This window comes from Notolepis coatsorum (genome assembly GCF_963971535.1).
Source record: "Notolepis coatsorum genome assembly, chromosome: 4".
Lineage (NCBI taxonomy): Eukaryota > Metazoa > Chordata > Actinopteri > Aulopiformes > Paralepididae > Notolepis > Notolepis coatsorum.
This window is the reverse complement of record NC_140168.1, coordinates 73,263,189-73,283,412: the sequence shown is the minus strand read 5'-3', so window position 1 is coordinate 73,283,412 and position 20,224 is coordinate 73,263,189. Positions and strand designations below refer to the sequence as shown.

General features: G+C 43.8%; 1 protein-coding gene across 1 annotated transcript; it reads right to left on the bottom strand.

Moving 5' to 3' along the window:
* Positions 1 to 1,995: 1,995 nt before the first annotated feature.
* On the bottom strand, positions 1,996 to 10,987 carry ssr2 (signal sequence receptor, beta). The gene is made up of 6 exons (XM_084311698.1): positions 10,910 to 10,987; positions 9,204 to 9,361; positions 4,602 to 4,700; positions 3,335 to 3,443; positions 2,984 to 3,061; positions 1,996 to 2,142 (listed from the first exon to the last, which is right to left on the bottom strand). Exons 1-6 carry the CDS (start codon positions 10,958 to 10,960, stop codon positions 2,032 to 2,034), a joined length of 606 nt encoding a protein of 201 aa, XP_084167824.1. The 5' UTR covers positions 10,961 to 10,987; the 3' UTR covers positions 1,996 to 2,031.
* Between the last annotated feature and the right edge of the window lie 9,237 nt (positions 10,988 to 20,224).

The following is a 20,224-nucleotide window of genomic DNA, read 5'->3' as shown; positions in this document are numbered from 1 at the left end:
TAATGAAATATTTCATTTTCTGCTGATTCACCACTGCCATTAGCTTCCATTCCAGTGCATCTGAAAATGTGTCTTCAACACCAAATAAACTGAAGAAAGTCACCACATCTGACTAAAATGATCAGATGTTGCCATGGCATTTTAGTCAGATGTTAGCATGTTATTTTAGTCAGATGTTAGCATGGCATTTTAGTCAGATGTTAGCATGGTATTTAGTCAGATGTTGCCATGGCATTTTAGTCAGATGTTAGCATGGTATTTTAGTCAGATGTTAGCATGGTATTTTAGTCAGATGTTAGCATGGTATTTAGTCAGATGTATTTAGTCAGATGTTAGCATGGTATTTTAGTCAGATGTGGTGATTTTCATGGGTTTATATTTTGTTTAAGAAAATTTTTCAAATAGAATGGAAACCTATGGCAGTAGTGAATGGGCAGGAAATAATATTACTCAGCACCGGTAAAAGATGAAAAAATTCAGGTCATCCCTATGTTCCCCGATTGATTGAAAATTTTATAAATTTTTATTAATTATTAATGTCCGCCTTGTTTCGAACTGGTTAAGCTTAGGCCCTCTTTCGAAGTTGGCTAAGGTTAGAGTTTGGAATCAGGGCTGGTGGTCTGACTATCTATCGCTACCGGGGAACATAGGACCCGGGGAACATAGACATGCTCCCGAAAAATTAAGGTCAACTTGATTTCTGTATCAAGGCAAGAATGACTTGGAAGCCACATGTCAAAAACACCGGTGTACTTTCCTTTTTATTTAATTCATCGTTTGTTTTTTCCACTTTTGTTCATCAACCATCCATGTACAAAGGTATAAAAGAATGCATGCGCTCGCCGAGCTATCTGCTGTATAAATAAAGGTATGGAATTGTATTGTGAATGCATAAATTCATTTATAAAAATAATTGGGACCATCGTGATGCTTGAAATAAAAAAAACACAGCACACAACTTAGTAAAAACCAAGCTTGTTTTAATTTCATTCAAAACAAGACCAAAGCCCCACTTCAGACAGACTCAAGAATCCACCGTTTCATAAAAATTACCTCGAGGGTTTCAATCAAATTAATTACAATACAAACAAAAAAAGAAGATTAAAGGTATAATCTGTACTACCGTCAAACAGTGACCTCTAGGCAAAAAATCCCCACTTGGCATTGCACTTTGCACAGTAAAGTGCAGTACCAAGTGGGGCCCTTGACTAGAGGTCGCCGTTTGGCGGAAGTACAGATTATACCTTTAATGCCGTCACTGCATTGTGGCTGTTGTTTGGACTCTCTGTATGCATATTAAGGAATTAAAAGACCAATATCGACAACGATACCAATCTAGAATTCCCGACCAACCCCGGTATATTATCTGCAGATATGATTGGGAGCTTCAGGCAGTGGGACCTCATCTCCCAAACATGGTTGGAGTTCCACACCAGACCTAAAGTCCTGCACCGGGAACTGAGAAGGAGTTGGCAGCCAAAGTTCAGTTTCCCACTTGCTTTTGGTCTTGCTCCCTTTCACCAATCCAAAAAGAAACACGCCCCAATGAGTATGTTTACATGCACACGGTATTCCATTATGACAATATCCTGGTTAAAATTTGAATCCCAGTAGATTGAATTTTGCGAATACCACCACGAAAATAGTATATCGTTATGGAATATAATGGTATAAACAAGATAAGGCGTTAACATGCCTCAGTGTCCAGGCCATCATAATCAGGTTCATCTTGAATCGTGATATGAGCTTATACCCTAGCCATAATCAGGATATGAGCTTATATTAATGTGCATTTAAACATGATCACTGAAGCACAAGAAAAAATATCCTTGATCACCGTGTGTTTTCCTTCTTCCTTTACCCCCAATATGGGTAATTAAGATACTAAAACGTCCTGGTTCCCTCCCTCCGATTGGCCCCTTTATTGCCCCTCCCGACCTGAGTTCCGTGTCGTCAACCCCGGCCCCCAACCCACACCCTCAACCCCCACCCACAACTCCAACCCCCCCTGAACCCAGTGGTGTTGTGGCTCTAGTTCTTCTTGACTTTGGGTGAGTCGTACTTCCTCTTGCTGGAGTACCAGAGAAGCAGTGGGATGCCGATGGAAGGGAGGGTCATCACGCCGAACGCCGCCCAGTCGAGCTAGAGGGAGGGAGAGAGAGAGAGAGAGAGAGAGAGAGAGACACAGTGAGGCTAAGAACAGAGGGCGGGGTCAGGTAGCCCGTTCCATTTTGGAACCAGTTATTTCCAATTGAGTTACTTCAGAAATATTGTGTCTGTTACTATGCTTGAGTAAATTGCAATGAACCAAAGGAGAATATAAATGATTATTATATAATAAAAAAAAGTCCCATCTTTGACGGTGAATAACACCATGCTAACATTGACCAAAAGTCAGCACCTTCTTGAGATCAAGTGTACCAAATATCTAAGCAAATGAACAAAGGGCAGATGATTTACGTTTTTTTTTTGGATACAGTACTGAATTTTGCCAGCCAGACACATTCAATATGAATATAGAATATCAGGCCTATAAATGACCTTATTATGGCCATGTCATACATCTATGGATCGGCCCAAATATCAGCTTTCCAATGGCAGAGTTAAATCTGGATTTAGTACCACAAGGTGCCCGTTACAGGGCAGCAAAGACCGTGAATTAAATCTACTGTAAGTACAGTTACTTTTGTATAATGTCCATAGCTCCGCCATTTATTACCGGATTGAGATGCGTTTTTTTCCTAGACGTTCACAGAAATGTAAATAAACAATATACATTGTATTAATGTTACCATCTCCTTAAGGAATATTTTCCCATTCCATTTTCAACAAAATACAGCTAACAGGCAAGAATTATCAATAGCCAACAAAGTACTAGGTGAGTACGCCAAACAAAAGTACTGAGGAAAACGTACAATCTCTGCTCAACAATCTGCCTAGTAAAATGTATTTTCTAATAGATATTTTTTAATACACCACTTACATAGTGAGGAGAGAAGCGCCTGTCAAACTCCCTCTGGGCCAAGATACCTCCCTGACCAGGAGCACTGGTGTAGCCAACCTGTAAGAACAGAGACAATCTCAATACATCCAGCTAAATCCAAAAAGACTTCAGTCTATAAAAGTCCAATCTCTTTTTATCATGAACCCAAGATGTTTCTGTCCATCCAAAAATAATTGTGTAAAGTTCTTGCTCGAGTGTTCATATACAATAATGGAAAAAAGGCGTATTTTTGTATCATGACAAGAACGACTTGGAACCCACATGTCAAAAACACTGGTATGGTCGTTTAATCCCATTCCTGGTTCATCCGGACAAATGTATTGGTCTTACCACAACCTGTCCTCCCTCCTGGGCCAGGTAGCTGACCGTGGCAGAGGTGAAGTTAAAGTATCCGGCCTTCAGCGGGCGCAAGACCACAGTGTGAGAGACGTTGCTGGCGCTGTGGGTGCAGCGTTAAGGTCGGTCGCAGAAACAAGATTTAGTCTACCAGCTACAAACTAACTCACTGAAAGATCTAGTCTAGCAGCTACAAACTAACTCACTGAAAGATCTAGTCTAGCAGCTACAAACTAACTCACTGAAAGATCTAGTCTAGCAGATACAAACTAACTCACTGAAAGATCTAGTCTAGCAGCTACAAACTAACTCACTGAAAGATCTAGTCTAGCAGCTACAAACTAACTCACTGAAAGATCTAGTCTAGCAGCTACAAACTAACTCACTGAAAGATCTAGTCTAGCAGCTACAAACTAACTCACTGAAAGATCTAGTCTAGCAGATACAAACTAACTCACTGAAAGATCTAGTCTAGCAGCTACAAACTAACTCACTGAAAGATCTAGTCTAGCAGCTACAAACTAACTCACTGAAAGATCTAGTCTAGCAGCTACAAACTAACTCACTGAAAGATCTAGTCTAGCAGCAACAAACTAACTCACTGAAAGATCTAGTCTAGCAGCTACAAACTAACTCACTGAAAGATCTAGTCTAGCAGATACAAACTAACTCACTGAAAGATCTAGTCTAGCAGCTACAAACTAACTCACTGAAAGATCTAGTCTAGCAGCTACAAACTAACTCACTGAAAGATCTAGTCTAGCAGCTACAAACTAACAGACTTCAACTCCAGTCTACCAGCTACTAACAAAATGTAAACAATGTGTGGCATGATGTTGAGTACAGGCTATATTTCACTTTAACACTGAGAAAGGTAGCTCTGCGCGGCCTCCTCTGACCAAGCTGATGCCTTTTCCAAGACGGAAAGCTCAGGGTCACATAAAACTAAGGAAATGGTTGCAAAACGTACATCATATAAAATATTATAATGAGTTACATAGGCCAGTTACGCATGTAACTGGGCAACTTAGATGCACAAAGTAACGTATTATAATGTTTGATACAATGTGCGCTTTACAACTATTTTCTCAGTAGAACATTATGAAGACACGCATCCGATTATACTACAAAGCTTCCCGTTTTCACTTATAACATGGAGCTGCAGACGGCGTGTTTTGCTTAGCAAAACCCACTGTGGAATTGAAACATGCTAAATACTCAAAGTTGTCCCGCAAGTTCGGACATTAAGGTTCAAGGATACGGAGCGATGCGGTCCCATTTGACGTTCAGCATTCCCGAAACAATCCCGAAGTCCTCAGGGGGGAAGGAATCGTCAGAGAGCTCCACCTCCAGCGCGGCACTGTAGAGTTGGACAAAGATTTGGTCAATAAAATCCATGTACGGGAATCAAACAATACACGTTGAGACAGAGTTCCAGGACAACAGATAAACATGGTACATGCGTTTAAAGAAAATAAAAAAATAAAATAAATTTATTTTTGCAGTGAAATCTTGGGGCCAGCTTAGAAACGGATGCATCATTATCTAATACATGATTGCTCTGCCCTCTGTGTGTGTGTGTGTGTGTTTTTACGTTCAACTTTAAACTATTGTGCAACCCAATACCCTGTACTTAAATAACTAACTTGCGTTTTCCATTTTATTTAAATTATGGTTTTAAGTTGCAGGAAATTACAGCAAATGGCTTTCTTTATTGCATTTCTTTCTGCCTCCGGGAGGCAGGGCACAGCCCCCCGCGGACCACCCCCTAGTTGCGACTCCACAACGTATGGACCAGTGCTGCTGCTCCTACTAGTACAATGACCTCCTCCTGAATCCTACTGAGGACGGCAGCAGTGATAGCAGAGCTAGCTCCCATCTTCAGGGCCGCTCCACAGCACCCACCTGAGCAGCATGTACACACCGCGGAACCTTTTACGGCCCGCGTTAACGGGTGAGAGCGGCCACACAGCCTTGTTAATTGATTGAAAACTTTATTAACAGATTGCAGAATGGGTACAATACAGTACAGCTCAATACACACAATTGTTAAGGGGATGCAGACCAGAGAAAGACTTTCGTCTTGTTTACATCAGGGTCCCCCATTTTCAATTAATCAGGACATATATGACATACAGATATACAGTACTGCTACATCTATACATTTATGACATACCAGATTTGCAAATACAGTACTGTTTGTGATACAAAAAGAGTCCAGAAAAGAGTATATACATTTGACGTAAAAACTGTATATTGGGGGAGGTTGGGTAGGTGGGGCTGTACATTGAGGTCAGAGTGGCCACACAGGCCGTGTTAAGAGGTCAGAGCGGCCACACAGCCGTGTTAAGAGGTCAGAGCGGCCACACAGGTCGTGTTAAGAGGTCAGAGCGGCCACACAGGTCATGTTAAGAGGTCAGAGCGGCCACACAGGTCGTGTTAAGAGGTCAGAGCGGCCACACAGGTCGTGTTAAGAGGTCAGAGCGGCCACACAGGTCGTGTTAAGAGGTCAGAGCGGCCACACAGGTCGTGTTAAGAGGTCAGAGCGGCCACACAGCCGTGTTAAGAGGTCAGAGCGGCCACACAGGTCGTGTGAAGAGGTCAGAGCGGCCACACAGGTCGTGTTAAGAGGTCAGAGCGGCCACACAGCCGTGTTAAGAGGTCAGAGCGGCCACACAGCCGTGTTAAGAGGTCAGAGCGGCCACACAGCCGTGTTAAGAGGTCAGAGCGGCCACACAGCCCGTGTTAAGAGGTCAGAGCGGCCACACAGCCCATGTTAAGAGGTCAGAGCGGCCACACAGCCCGTGTTAAGAGGTCAGAGCGCCCACACAGCCGTGTTAAGAGGTCAGAGCGCCCACACAGCCGTGTTAAGAGGTCAGAGCGGCCACACAGGCTGTGTTAAGAGGTCAGAGCGCCCACACAGCCGTGTTAAGAGGTCAGAGCGGCCACACAGGCTGTATTAAGAGGTCAGAGCGGCCACACAGCCGTGTTAGGAGGTCAGAGCGGCCACACAGCCGTGTTAGGAGGTCAGAGCGCCCACACAGCCGTGTTAAGAGGTCAGAGCGGCCACAAAGCCTGCGTGAGCAGTGTCATCCTAGAGGTCGGGCGCAGAGAGACCATATTCTAGTGTGATACGCAAAGCACTCTGCAAAACAGGACAGTGAACAAAACTGAACATGCTACATTGGTCACGTCGTTGGCGCGGATGCGGGGAGTGTGAATGTGATATATCACCAGGAACTACTACTAACCTCTACCGTCTTTAACTATGAATGAACACAACACTCCAACTTATCATCTTTAGATAATAAAGTACTCAACCTCTACTGTCTTAACAATGAATGAACACACAACACTGTAACTTACCATCTGTAGATAATAAAATACTCAACATCTACTGTCTTTAACTATAAATGAACACAACACTAACTTACCTTTCTTAAGATAATAAAAGTACTCAACCTCATTGAACCTATATTTGAATCTAATCTAATAAAATGTTGATCAGTCACAAATAGATTTTGCATTGCCTGTGGTGTGTGCACACGGTCCTGTAGTTGCATGCTCTTATAAAGAGCTGGTGGGGCGTTTATGTATGCAAATTCAGGTGTACGGGAATGCGCATAACATTTTATGAATCAGTGGCATTCTTCATTCAGTTGCGACTCCACAACGTATGGACCAGTGCTGCTGCTCCTACTAGTACAATGACCTCCTCCTGAATCCTACTGAGGACGGCAGCAGTGATAGCAGAGCTAGCTCCCATCTTCAGGGCCGCTCCACAGCACCCACCTGAGCAGCATGTACACACCGCGGAACCTCTTACGGCCCGCGTTAACGGGTGAGAGCGGCCACACAGCCTTGTTAATTGATTGAAAACTTTATTAACAGATTGCAGAATGGGTACAATACAGTACAGCTCAATACACACAATTGTTAAGGGGATGCAGACCAGAGAAAGACTTTCGTCTTGTTTACATCAGGGTCCCCCATTTTCAATTAATCAGGACATATATGACATACAGATATACAGTACTGCTACATCTATACATTTATGACATACCAGATTTGCAAATACAGTACTGTTTGTGATACAAAAAGAGTCCAGAAAAGAGTATATACATTTGACGTAAAAACTGTATATTGGGGGAGGTTGGGTAGGTGGGGCTGTACATTGAGGTCAGAGTGGCCACACAGGCCGTGTTAAGAGGTCAGAGCGGCCACACAGCCGTGTTAAGAGGTCAGAGCGGCCACACAGGTCGTGTTAAGAGGTCAGAGCGGCCACACAGGTCGTGTTAAGAGGTCAGAGCGGCCACACAGGTCGTGTTAAGAGGTCAGAGCGGCCACACAGCCGTGTTAAGAGGTCAGAGCGGCCACACAGGTCGTGTTAAGAGGTCAGAGCAGCCACACAGGTCGTGTTAAGAGGTCAGAGCGGCCACACAGCCGTGTTAAGAGGTCAGAGCGGCCACACAGCCGTGTTAAGAGGTCAGAGCGGCCACACAGGTCGTGTTAAGAGGTCAGAGCGGCCACACAGGTCGTGTTAAGAGGTCAGAGCGGCCACACAGGTCGTGTTAAGAGGTCAGAGCGGCCACACAGCCGTGTTAAGAGGTCAGAGCGGCCACACAGGTCGTGTTAAGAGGTCAGAGCGGCCACACAGGTCGTGTTAAGAGGTCAGAGCGGCCACACAGCGCGCCCACACAGCCGTGTTAAGAGGTCAGAGCGGCCACACAGGCTGTATTAAGAGGTCAGAGCGGCCACACAGCCGTGTTAGGAGGTCAGAGCGCCCACACAGCCGTGTTAAGAGGTCAGAGCGGCCACAAAGCCTGCGTGAGCAGTGTCATCCTAGAGGTCGGGCGCAGAGAGACCATATTCTAGTGTGATACGCAAAGCACTCTGCAAAACAGGACAGTGAACAAAACTGAACATGCTACATTGGTCACGTCGTTGGCGCGGATGCGGGGAGTGTGAATGTGATATATCACCAGGAACTACTACTAACCTCTACCGTCTTTAACTATGAATGAACACAACACTCCAACTTATCATCTTTAGATAATAAAGTACTCAACCTCTACTGTCTTAACAATGAATGAACACACAACACTGTAACTTACCATCTGTAGATAATAAAATACTCAACATCTACTGTCTTTAACTATAAATGAACACAACACTAACTTACCTTTCTTAAGATAATAAAAGTACTCAACCTCATTGAACCTATATTTGAATCTAATCTAATCTAATAAAATTTTGATCAGTCACAAATAGATTTTGCATTGCCTGTGGTGTGTGCACACGGTCCTGTAGTTGCATGCTCTTATAAAGAGCTGGTGGAGCGTTTATGTATGCAAATTCAGGTGTACGGGAATGCGCATACATTTTTATGAATCAGTGGCTTTCTTCATTCGGGGGAGCGCAGCTGAGAACACTTTGGCTGTTTACGAACACATTTTCACACGTTCATGAATCCAGCGGGATCTTTCTTGGGTTTGAAGTTAATAAGAAGATATTTAAGAAAATGTTTTAGAATGAGGTCCATTGTTACTCTGAAGGCCTGATGGCTGAAAACGTTTTGTGCTTATACAAATTGTGTATATTAAAGGGGACATGCATTGCTATTCCTACCACTATTTGGGCAACTTTACATAAATAAATAAAAACAACGACTTTCCTCGAGTGCGGTCCCACTCCCTACTCCCTTTTTTGTGACTTAATTAATGTTGGACTACGCACCTGTTTGAGCGCAGTGGTTACCCTTTTTCTACTTACAATTACTCTGAAAACTTAAAATGGACTTATATGGTTCTTGAGGTACTGGTTATTAAAGTAGGCTAGAGAGCATAGACAACAGGTCCAGTACCTGGTGCCCACGTTGTAGATGTTGTACTGCAGGGTCAGGTCACGTCCCTCCACAGCATAGCGGTTCAGCAGGGCCTTGGAAGCCAGCAGCCGGGCGCCCTCCTCTCCTGCTCCCAAGCCGAGCAAGGTCAGCAGAGCAAACGCATACAGAGCCCTCATCTGCAAGGGAACCAACCAGGCCAGGATTAGGTCTCCATTCTGGTGCATCAAACCCCCCCACGTTGTATGTTATCCTTTGCGTGAATAATGTAACTATGAGTTTAAATGGGATAAGTCATCTGTTTAAGAAGTAGGTCATGATCTACCATTAAAGGGTTAAATTAACTAAGAAGTCAAGATTATGTCAGAAAGTCAGTGTTTGAGATTAAATGATGCAATCTTACAGGCATAATCTAAATATGATTTAGTTGAATTTCCATTGCTCCATAGGCCAAAATTGTATGTGTAAATCTTTCAATGTATTAGATGACCTGAGAATTCAAAGTCCTGTCCAAGTTTGAGACAAAAAATTATAATAATAACTTGGTTACTGCATCTACATTTAATTCTTCATTTGGTCACTTTTATGAAGACTGGACATTGTTTGTGCTAGTTGTTCAAATGCATAGTGTCATTTACAGCCATATGTGTTTTCCTGGGACTGTGGACAACATTTTGGGACCAAATGAAAATCCCCTTTCAAGTCAAGTCATCACTGGGGAGGTTTGATTGATTGATTGAAAAGTTTATTAACAGATTGCAGAATGGGTACAGTACAGTACAGCTCAATACATACAATTGTTAAGGGGATGCAGACCAGAGAAAGACTTTCGACTTGTTTACATCAGGGTCCCCCATTAGTGTGTGGTGATTTTTGTGTAATCTGGACATCAGAGACATCTCTTTTCTGGACTATTTTTGTATCACAAACAGTACTGTATTTGCAAATCTAGTATGTCATAAATGTATAGATGTAGCAGTACCGTCTATCTGTATGTCATGTATGTCATATTATGTTATGATGAATTGAAAATGGGGGACCCTGATGTAAACAAGACGAAAGTCTTTCTCTGGTCTGCATCCCCTTAACAATTGTATGTATTGAGCTGTACTGTACTGTACCCATTCTGCAATCTGTTAATAAAGTTTTCAATCAAGAGTTAACCGTTTATTCAGAAAGGTGTCTCAATTCACAAAACACGTATTCTCATGAACACATACAACCAGATAGAGATAAGCTAACGTTACCATTACATCACCATTATAATCTCTCTCTCTTAGTTAATGTTGCTTTGATCTAATGACACGTATCGTCATCAGCCACAACGTTACTACTGTCAGGGACCCGCTGGACTACGTGTACATTTGAGCTTGACGCTATTATTGCACGTATGCATCGGAATGACTCACTAAATCGTGAAATGTCTGCCGGTGAAGATACAAAAACAAACGAAGCTAAAAGATAAACAAACAACATGGCTCGAAAAGATTAATATTATTCCCTCAGAAATTGGACAAAAGGTGCGCTGCGTTACGCATACGTGTACTTGTTTGAGCACAGCATCCACTCACATTAACTGTCAGTTTGACGGCGATTTAGACTAGTTTATGTATAACATTTACAAGTAGCACATATTCTTCGCTTATCTTATTCATTTCAGATGCAAATATAAATAATAAAACATGATTATTCCATGAAAAACCGCAATAGGAGAGGCTGCTTCTTACCGTTGTGTCTTCTGTCCGTGGCACAGATCTGTAAGGAGATGACACACGCATGCGCAGAACGTTTCAGCTCCTCTTTGGAATGACGTGTGAATGAGAGGGGAATCGCTGACCCCTAAGCAAACAGCGCCCCCTAGCTGCTTGGCGAAACCACCCTCGGGTGGGCAATAAATTTTTACAAGGGGCCACATAAGAAACCTGAACTGTGTTGGAGGGCCGAACCAATGATAACTTGAACTTAACTCAATATTCATTATCTCCAATTGTAAAAATTGACAGTGAGCCGGACACGGATGCCCAAAGGGCCGGAAGTGGCCCGTGGGCAGTAATTGTCCAGGTCTGCGTGTGAATGAATGAATGAATGAAAACTTTATTAACAGATTGCAGAATGGGTACAGTACAGTACAGCTCAATACATTAAGGGGATGCAGACCAGAGAAAGACTTTCGTCTTGTTTACATCAGGGTCCCCCATTTTCAATTCATCGTAACATATATGACATACATGACATACAGATAGACAGTACTGCTACATCTATACATTTATGACATACCAGATTTGCAATTACAGTACTGTTTGTGATACAAAAAGAGTCCAGAAAGAAAAGAGTATATACATTAGGCGTAGAAACTGTACATTGGATTGGGTAGGTGGGGGGGGTGGGGGGGGACTGTACATTGGAGGTGGTTGGGTGGGTGGGTGGGGGGGGGGGGGGGGGGGGGTTGGGTAGGAGTGGGGGGGGGTGTTGGGTAGGAGGGGTGGGTGGGTGACACTGTACAACTGTACAAACAACACTGTACATTGGATTATTGACAAGACCATACTTGGTAATTTACTGTACATTGGAGGGGGTTGTGTTCGGACATTTACAGGGGCCAGTTTCGAGTTGCAGTCTCCCTTAGGTGTTTTTTGAGAGTGTTTTTGAAAGTGGGTAGTGATTCACATTCCTTTACAGCTTTGGGTAGGGCGTTCCACATTGATGTGGCATAATTGCGAAACGTGTTTAGTCCCTTGTTTGAGCCGAATCTGGGTTTAACATGATTTGTGGAGCTTCCTCTGGTGTTGTGATCGTGGTATTCACTGACCTTTGGGAAGTATTTTGTCATGTACATGGGTACCTTGGTCGTGTAGTGTATCTTGTAGACCAGGCCCATTGCAAGTTGCTGTACTCTGTCGTCTACTCTAAGCCATCCTAGGTTGTCAAAGTGGGCAGGGGTGAGGTGGGTTCTAGGGGTCAGGTCAAGCAGTAGTCTGACCAGTTTGTTTTGAGATGTTTGTAATTTTGTTTTTAGCGCCTTTGAGGTGCTTTGGTACCATGAGGTGCAAGCATAGTCGTAGTACCCTTGAATGAGTGCTCCTGCTAGAGTCTTCAGGGTATTCTTGTTTACCAGTGAGGAGATCCGGTACAAGAATCGTGTTCGTTGGTTGACTTTTTTTATTACATTGGATGCCATTTTGTCACAGGAAAGATTAGCCTCTAGGATGGAACCCAGGTAGGTAATTTCATCTTTCCTTGTGACAATATTGTCACCCACTGTAACCGAGAAGCCGTCGGTCTTGCTGAGTTTGTTATTTGAACCGAAGAGAATGGACTCTGTTTTGCCCATGTGTAATGATAGTTTGTTGTCGGCGAGCCATATGCAGATTTTGCCTAGTTCTGAGCTGAGGGCTTTTTCAACCTGTAACTTGTTCTTGTCAGAGACCAGCAGGGCTGAGTCGTCCGCAAACAGGAACAAGTTGCAGTCACAAGCTGACGACATGTCATTTGCATAAATTAGGAATAGTAGCGGTCCTAGTATGCTTCCTTGTGGAACACCACAGCTCACTGTGAGGGGGGGGATAGGGTACCGTTTACCTCCACCATCTGTTCCCTCCCCTCTAGGTAGGATTGTATCCAGCTCACTGATAAACTATCAAAACCAATTGCTTTTAGCTTGTCAATCAGAATGGTGTGATTGACAGTGTCGAAGGCCTTTTGTAGGTCCAGCATGACCATGCCGCAGTATTTGCCCGCGTCCACCTCTTGTTTGATGTGGTCGTTCAGGTAGAGAAGGCATGTGTCCGTGGAGTGGGATGTTCTGAAGCCAGATTGGAATTCGTAGATTAGATTTTTTTCCGCGAGGTACTTTTCGATCTGTTCGTATACTATTTTTTCCATGACTTTCGAGATGGATGTAAGGATAGAAACAGGGCGTGTGTGTGTGTGTGTGTGTGTGTGTGTGTGTGTGTGTGTGTGTGTGTGTGTGTGTGTGTGTGTGTGTGTGTGTGTGTGTGTGTGTGTGTGTGTGTGTGTGTGTGTGTGTGTGTGTGTGTGTGTGTGTGTGTGTGTGTGTGTGTGTGTGTGTGTGTGTGTGTGTGTGTGTGATTGATTGATTGAAAATTGTATTAACAGATTGCAGAATGGGTACAATACAGTACGGCTCAATACACACAACTGTTAAGGGGATGCAGACCAGAGAAAGACTTTCGCCTTGTTTACATCAGGGTCCCCCATTTGTGTGCGTGCGTGTGTGTTTATAGTTTAGACAGAGCTAAAACACAGTCCGGGTTTTGTTATTTATGACCATGTATCATATGACCTTATTGTTGACCTTATTGTTAATTATCTTTATGTCGGTGGTAAACCTTTTTCTTTTTTTTTGATCAAATTTTTTATTATTAATTACACGAAACAGGACAACACAATAACCACAGTAACAAAAAACATAACTTCACAGGAGAATAACAAACAATAATAATACAGAATAATAAATTATAAAGACAAAAGAAAAGAACAGCGTCCAACCTATCAAATACAGATGGCAATTTCAATAACAAAAATGTCTTCAAACATGCCAACCTTTACAAGTGGAGTGACTTAAAAGATTGTTTATGAGAGTGTTGCCGCAGATTTATTGTAGATAGCCTAGGTCCCTTACACATGTTCAAGACTGCCAAACTCGCAGAAGGTAAAGTGTAAGAAGAAAGAAATTCTTCCTCCAAGTTGGTTAACAGGTCAATCAGTCTGCCAATATTAGTCCCTTGGGGAGATGGCATGTGAATTGACATATAGCGCAGAATAGCTAAATACCTACCCCAAGGGTAGTGTCGTTATATCGTTCAGGAGTAGCGTAACAGCTGTGAATGGGATAGTTAAGCCACACAGATCTGAAAGTTTGTCCGTTATTGACCTCCAGAAGCGGGCCACTGGTGGGCAATCCCAATACATATGCATATAAGTGCCAGTGGCCTTTTGAGAGCACAAAGTGCACCGAGAGTCGGTTATCAGTCCCATAGCAAATAGCTTCCTAGGTGTAAGATAGGTCCTATGAATATAATTAAAATTAATTTGCTGGTGATTGGGGTTGCGGGAAGATAATGCCACATTTGCCCAAACATCATCCCAGTCAAACTCGGGGTCCAACTCCGGGATATCCACACGCCAGATTGTATCCAATGATACATTTTTATACGTGGATTGAATTAAGAGCGTATAAAAGTCTGAGACAAACCCTCTGGATGTCGTCCTGTCCACTATGAGCCTGAGGAAGGGGTGTGGGTGCAAAGCTTGAGCCCACGGTACGCCATGCGCCCTCAGTGCTGACCTTAGTTGAAGGTAAAGAAAGAAGGACTCGCCGGGTAGATCATAAAATTCTCTTAAGTCCTGAAACGCACGGAGGCCGTTCTTATCATAAATATCCTCCAGAGTATGCACTCCCCTCCTTTGCCATTGAGGAATATTAACCGGCTTGTGCCCAACAAGTAATTGCTGGTTATTAAAAATTGGAGAGTCCAGGTGCCATGGGCATTTAACCCCACACGACCTCTGTACATTACGCCACGTTTGGATCACGTGAGTTATGATCGGTCCATACCTCAGCCGGCATTTCGAAATAGAGACAGTGGAGTACACTACATCCTGCAATCTTAGCGGAGATACCGCCGCCGCTTCTAAGGAGCGCCACGATACAGCCTCTACAGGGTCTAGCCAGCACATCAGAGGTCTCAGTGAAAAGGACCAGAAATAAAGTTTAAAATCAGGGATTGCGAGGCCCCCATCTTGTTTTCTACGTTGAGTAGTAGCCCTTTTGATTCTCGGGCGTTTGTTATTCCAGATAAACTTAGATACCATCGATTGTACCTTGCGCCAGTGGTCTATTGGAGGGGGCAGGGGGAGCATTGAGCTAATAAAATGTATCCTAGGCAGGATGTTCATTTTGATTATGGAAGCCCGGGCTTGTAAGGAGTTAGGAAGGGACGACCACCTGTCTAGATCCTGGCGTATTTTATCATAAGTACCCGTGAAGTTGTACTTAGTAATTTGGTTCAGCGTGGGGAATATCTCTATGCCCAAGTATTTAAAATGTTCTACTATGGGGATATCAGCTGGTAGTCGTACCGCCTTGGCCAGCTCATTAAGAGGTAGGCAGGCTGATTTGTTCCAGTTAATCTTAAAGCCTGACAATTTACCAAAGTCGTCGATTATCCTCAATAATTTTGTGGCCGACCGGGATGGGTCGTCCATGAAAATCAGCAGGTCATCCGCATAGAGAGCAATTTTGTGTGGAGTATTATTGACCATTATGGGGACGATGTCCTCCGATTGCCTAATAAATTGGGCCAAAGGTTCGAGGGAGAGCGCGAACAGTCCTGGGCTCAGAGGGCAACCCTGTCTAGAAGATCTGGAGCCTGGAAAGAGTGTGGAACAGTTTTTGCCTGTCAGTATCATCGCAGACGGCGAGGCATACAGGACTTTAATCATATGAATAAAACTCTTCCCAAGACCCATGACCTCAAGTACCTTCCACAGGTATGACCACTCAAGTCTGTCAAACGCCTTCATGGCATCCAAAGACAGAACTGTGGATGGAGTTGTATTGTCTTTACTGTTATCGATTACATGCAACAGCCTCCTAAGATTATCTGCAGCCAGACGCCCCGGGATAAAACCAGTTTGATCGCAGTGTACCAATACAGACATAAATCTCTGCAGGCGACGGGCCAGCACCTTGGCAAACACTTTTAAATCGGCCCCGAGAAGACTCAAGGGTCTATAGCTACCACAATCATTGGGATCTTTGTCCTTCTTGAGAAGTAAAGAAATCAACGCCATATTGACATCTCTTGAGAACTCCCCTTGTTCGATAGCGTAATTGATCATGTCGAGCATCAATGGACCCAGTTGGTCCCAGAAAGCTAAATACACTTCGGGTGGAATACCATCCCAGCCTGGTGCCTTACCCCTCAGCATTTCAACAATCGTCTCCCTCAATTCCACGAGAGTAATCGGTCTCCCCAGTTCCTTGGCCTCTTCCTCAGAAATGTGGGGTATCTCAAGCCCGCCAATGAACAATTCAAATTTAGAGTCATCAAGATTACCCTCTGAGCTATATAACTGTGAGTAAAACTCTTTAAAAGTGTCATTGATCTTTTTCGAATCAGTAGTGACTACACCCTGGCTCGTCCTAATCGAGGGGATATCCGAGAAATGATCATTTGAGCGTATTTTCATTGCCAATAGATGGCTAGGTCTGGAGCCGTGAAAATAGTAATTTTGTCTTGTCCTATGTATCAAGAACTCAGACTGTTGTTTAAGTATGGAGTTTATTTCTTTTTTGACTATCTTACGTTGTGTGTTTAGTCGTTCATTGTAGTTAGTCTGCAAGGACGCGTATAGGTCCGCATATAATGATTCCAGTCCTTCTAGCTTTTTTGACCGGGATTTTCGCAAATTGGAGGCAAATAGTGTGACATGACCCCTGATAAATCCTTTCAATGCGTTCCACAGGACCCTAGGGTCTTCTACTGTGCCAACGTTGATCTGCAAAAATTCAGCTAGTTTACTCCTGAACTCAGAACAGAAGTCATCGTTCTTTAGCAAGGTCGAATTAAAACGCCATCTGGGAGCTCTTGCGGAGAGCCTGCCAAAGGTTGCCGTAAGGAAAATCCCCTTGTGGTCTGAGAGAGCCAAGGGAACCAATGAGACATCGAAACTATCAAACATATTAGGGGACGCGAATGCATAGTCAATTCGAGAGAAGCTTTTGTGTCTGGCTGACAGGTGAGAGTAATCTTTGAGGGTGGGGTTGGATAAGCGCCAAAGATCTGTGAGCCCCGTGTCCTTGGCCCACATCCTAAGGGCCTTAGAGGCCCGTTTTTGGTCGCTCGTTTCAGAGGGCCCGGACCTATCCATCTCCGCATCCCAGCACGCATTAAAATCGCCACCCACAATGAGAGCGTATCCATTAAGTTCCAACATATTCTTCGTGATTGTATTATAGAACGCTGAATCAAATGTGTTAGGAGCATACAATGCTATTATAGCCATCTTCCTATGCAAGAATTCAACTTTTGCTATAGTAATCCTTCCCTCCGTGTCCGACCATACATCCAAGACTTTGATATCAAGGTTACGTCTTGTAACTATGACTACTCCTTTCGTCTTATCATCGGCTGAGGATGAGGAGATAACGTGATATTGCCGATTTGCCAGTCTTGACACGTCACCTACCAATAAATGCGTCTCACTAAGGAGAGCAAGGTCAATATTTCTCCTCTTCAATAGCCAAAGGACACTGGCACGCTTGTGTGGGGCGTTAAGCCCTCCTGCGTTCCAAATTAAAATATTCAATTTAGCCATGGTCGAGCTCGTCTAAATGCGTAGAGAACATACCAGTGCAGCCAGGCTGAGTACAGAGGCGCCGATCCAGGCGGGCCCAGACGGTCAATCCCAGGAGTTCAGAGGAGGAACAATTACACACATATAAGACAACAGTACATAAAACACATAAAAATACCACCCCAGCTACAACCCCCCCTCCTTCTACTCTAAACCCTAACCCACCCGTCCTATTATAAGCCCCCCTATACCCACTCTCCAATCCCCACCCTATGCCCCATCCACTGAGGATGGTCATCTTCCTATCACTTCCCACTAGAGACATGGATCCAAAAAGACGCTCCCCACTCCAACCCCCCTCTAGTTAAACCCCTGAGTAAACCCCCACTAGTCCAATAAACACAAATAATAATAAAAATAAAATTCAATAAAGATATCGGTCGAAAACCACCTGAGCACTGGCCCCAACATAAGACAACCATAATGGTAAAAATAGCCATTATTAAATAATAACTCCACATCAACCTGCAACCATCTATTTCCGAATCTGCGCTTCAACGTCGCAATGTTATGGCCCAAATGGGTACAGGAAAATTCAAAACAAAATTAAATTAAAGCATCCCAGCCGATAGTCTAAGGCAGGATCGGGTCACAGGTTAATTGTGCAAAATTGTGTGAACAATGTCAATTAAACAATGACAAAAATAAGAAAGGGAAAAAAGGGGTTATGGTTAAAGTGCACCCCTGAAGCAGTCCCTCTGATCAGGCACAACGGCTGAAATGACATAACCTATGTAAGAATCGACAATAATAGGAAAAGGAAAAAGAGGGTTATGGCTAAAGTGCAAGCAAAGTTAAACTTGACCCAGCCTGTTATCACATATTTATGTATATTCGTTCGAGAGCCAACATGAACCTTGGCCCTAACATGACAGCTATAATGGAAAAATTAGCCATTATTATATAATTACTCAACATCAACCCTGTGACCAACTACCTCGTAGTCTGCATATTAATGTTGCAACATTATAGTATAAATAGAAAAAGGAAAATTCAAAACAAAATCAAAGCATATCAGCAGTTAGTCTAAGGTAGGATCGAATCACAGTTAAATTGCTCATTCAAATGCCATTAAAACAGCGACAATAATAGAAAAAGGAAAAAGAGGGTTATGGCTAAAGTGCAAGCAAAGCTAAACCTAAGCCAGCCTGTTATCACATATTTTATGTATATTCGGTCGAGAGCCAACGTGAGCCTTGGCCCTAACATGACAGCTATAATGGAAAAATTAGCCATTATTATATAATTACTCAACATCAACCCTGTAACCATCTACCTTGGAGTCTGCATATTAATGTCGCAACGTTATAGCACAAATGGATCACGGAAAATTCAAAACAAAATTAAGGCATATCAGCAGTTAGTCCAAGGTAGAATCGGATCACATTTAAATCGCGCATACAGATGACATAAAAACAGCGACAATAAGAAAAAAAAAAGGAAAAGAGGGTTATGGCTAAAGTGCAAGCCATACAACCATATAGCCATAAAGTGCCATACCCGACCAAACCTGTTATCATATATTGTATATGCATATTCAACCGACCTTGGCTTCTACTATTGGATCCCAAAGCTCAAAACAATCTGGATATAAAAATAAAAGCATACCAGAAGTTAGTTAATTAAGGACCCGATCACTCTTGAATTGTGCAAACCAATGTCACTTTGAACAGCAACAGCAACCAAAATACGTAACCATTAACGGGTCTCGAATGTCTCAGCGCAGACGATAGACGAAGCCCGCTTAGCTAGCCCGAGGCTAGCGCGTAAGCTAGTGATGAATCCGGATAGCACGTTAGCCTATTATGTACATTGTTCAGCTAGCTCGTTAGCTTCCAACGAGGCGATACACAAGTACGACCATGAGGTCAGCTTTAGCAAGTAACAGAAGTCATTGGGAAGCCCCGCTAGTTGGATGGGTAGTGGGCAGTTAGCATGTCTGGGCATGACAGCAAGTATTTGTGAATAGTCGGCCTAATCAACATATATAGGCACACACCGCCAAGTCACTCACCCGACATAGATATCAAGCAACAGTCTCGGGTATCGCCGCGAGATATTCCTTCGCTTTAGCCAACGACCAAAATGAACGCTGACCATCGACCTTCTCCAATACAGATAATTTCGCGGGAGCGAATAACGTGGGCCTCAGGCCTAGTTTCCATAGCTTAGTCAGGACCACCTTGTATTCGCCTCTCTGTGCTTGAACCTCCGGCGTAAAGTCCTCGAAAATGGCCACTTTGTGATCGCCAAGCCTCAGATTACCCCTTCTGGTACGAGCCGACCGCATGATGAGTTCTCTCTGCTGAAGCCTGTTCAGCTTGACTATGATGGGCCTCGGCTCTTTGTTCACGCCGGGAGAAAACCTGCCCGCTCTGTAGGCCGACTCACAGACAGGAGGCGAAGGGAGGACGTCCGTCCCTAGTATTTTCTGCAGCAGTTCGGGCATGGTCTCAGAGAGACGGCCTTCACCGCTGGTCTCCGGTACTCCAACAATCCTGACGTTGTGGCGTCTATCCCGGGACTGCATCTCCTCCACTGCCGACTGTAGTTTGTTGACTTCAGCCTGCCTAGCCAGCAGGGCGGATTCGAGACCCGCCATCTTCTCGCACTGTAATGATACCTCCGTCGTTAGCATGGCTAGTTCGTTAGCATTAGCC

Excerpts from the sequence above, each read along its gene's own strand:
- ssr2 (XM_084311698.1), bottom strand. The coding sequence starts at position 10,960 with ATGCGTGTGTCATCTCCTTACAGATCTGTGCCACGGACAGAAGACACA. Across the intron at positions 4,701-9,203 it reads ATCTACAACGTGGGCACCAG|TGCCGCGCTGGAGGTGGAGC; the intron begins GTACTGGACCTG and ends CCAACTCTACAG. Across the intron at positions 3,444-4,601 it reads AAATGGGACCGCATCGCTCC|CGCCAGCAACGTCTCTCACA; the intron begins GTATCCTTGAAC and ends CTGCACCCACAG.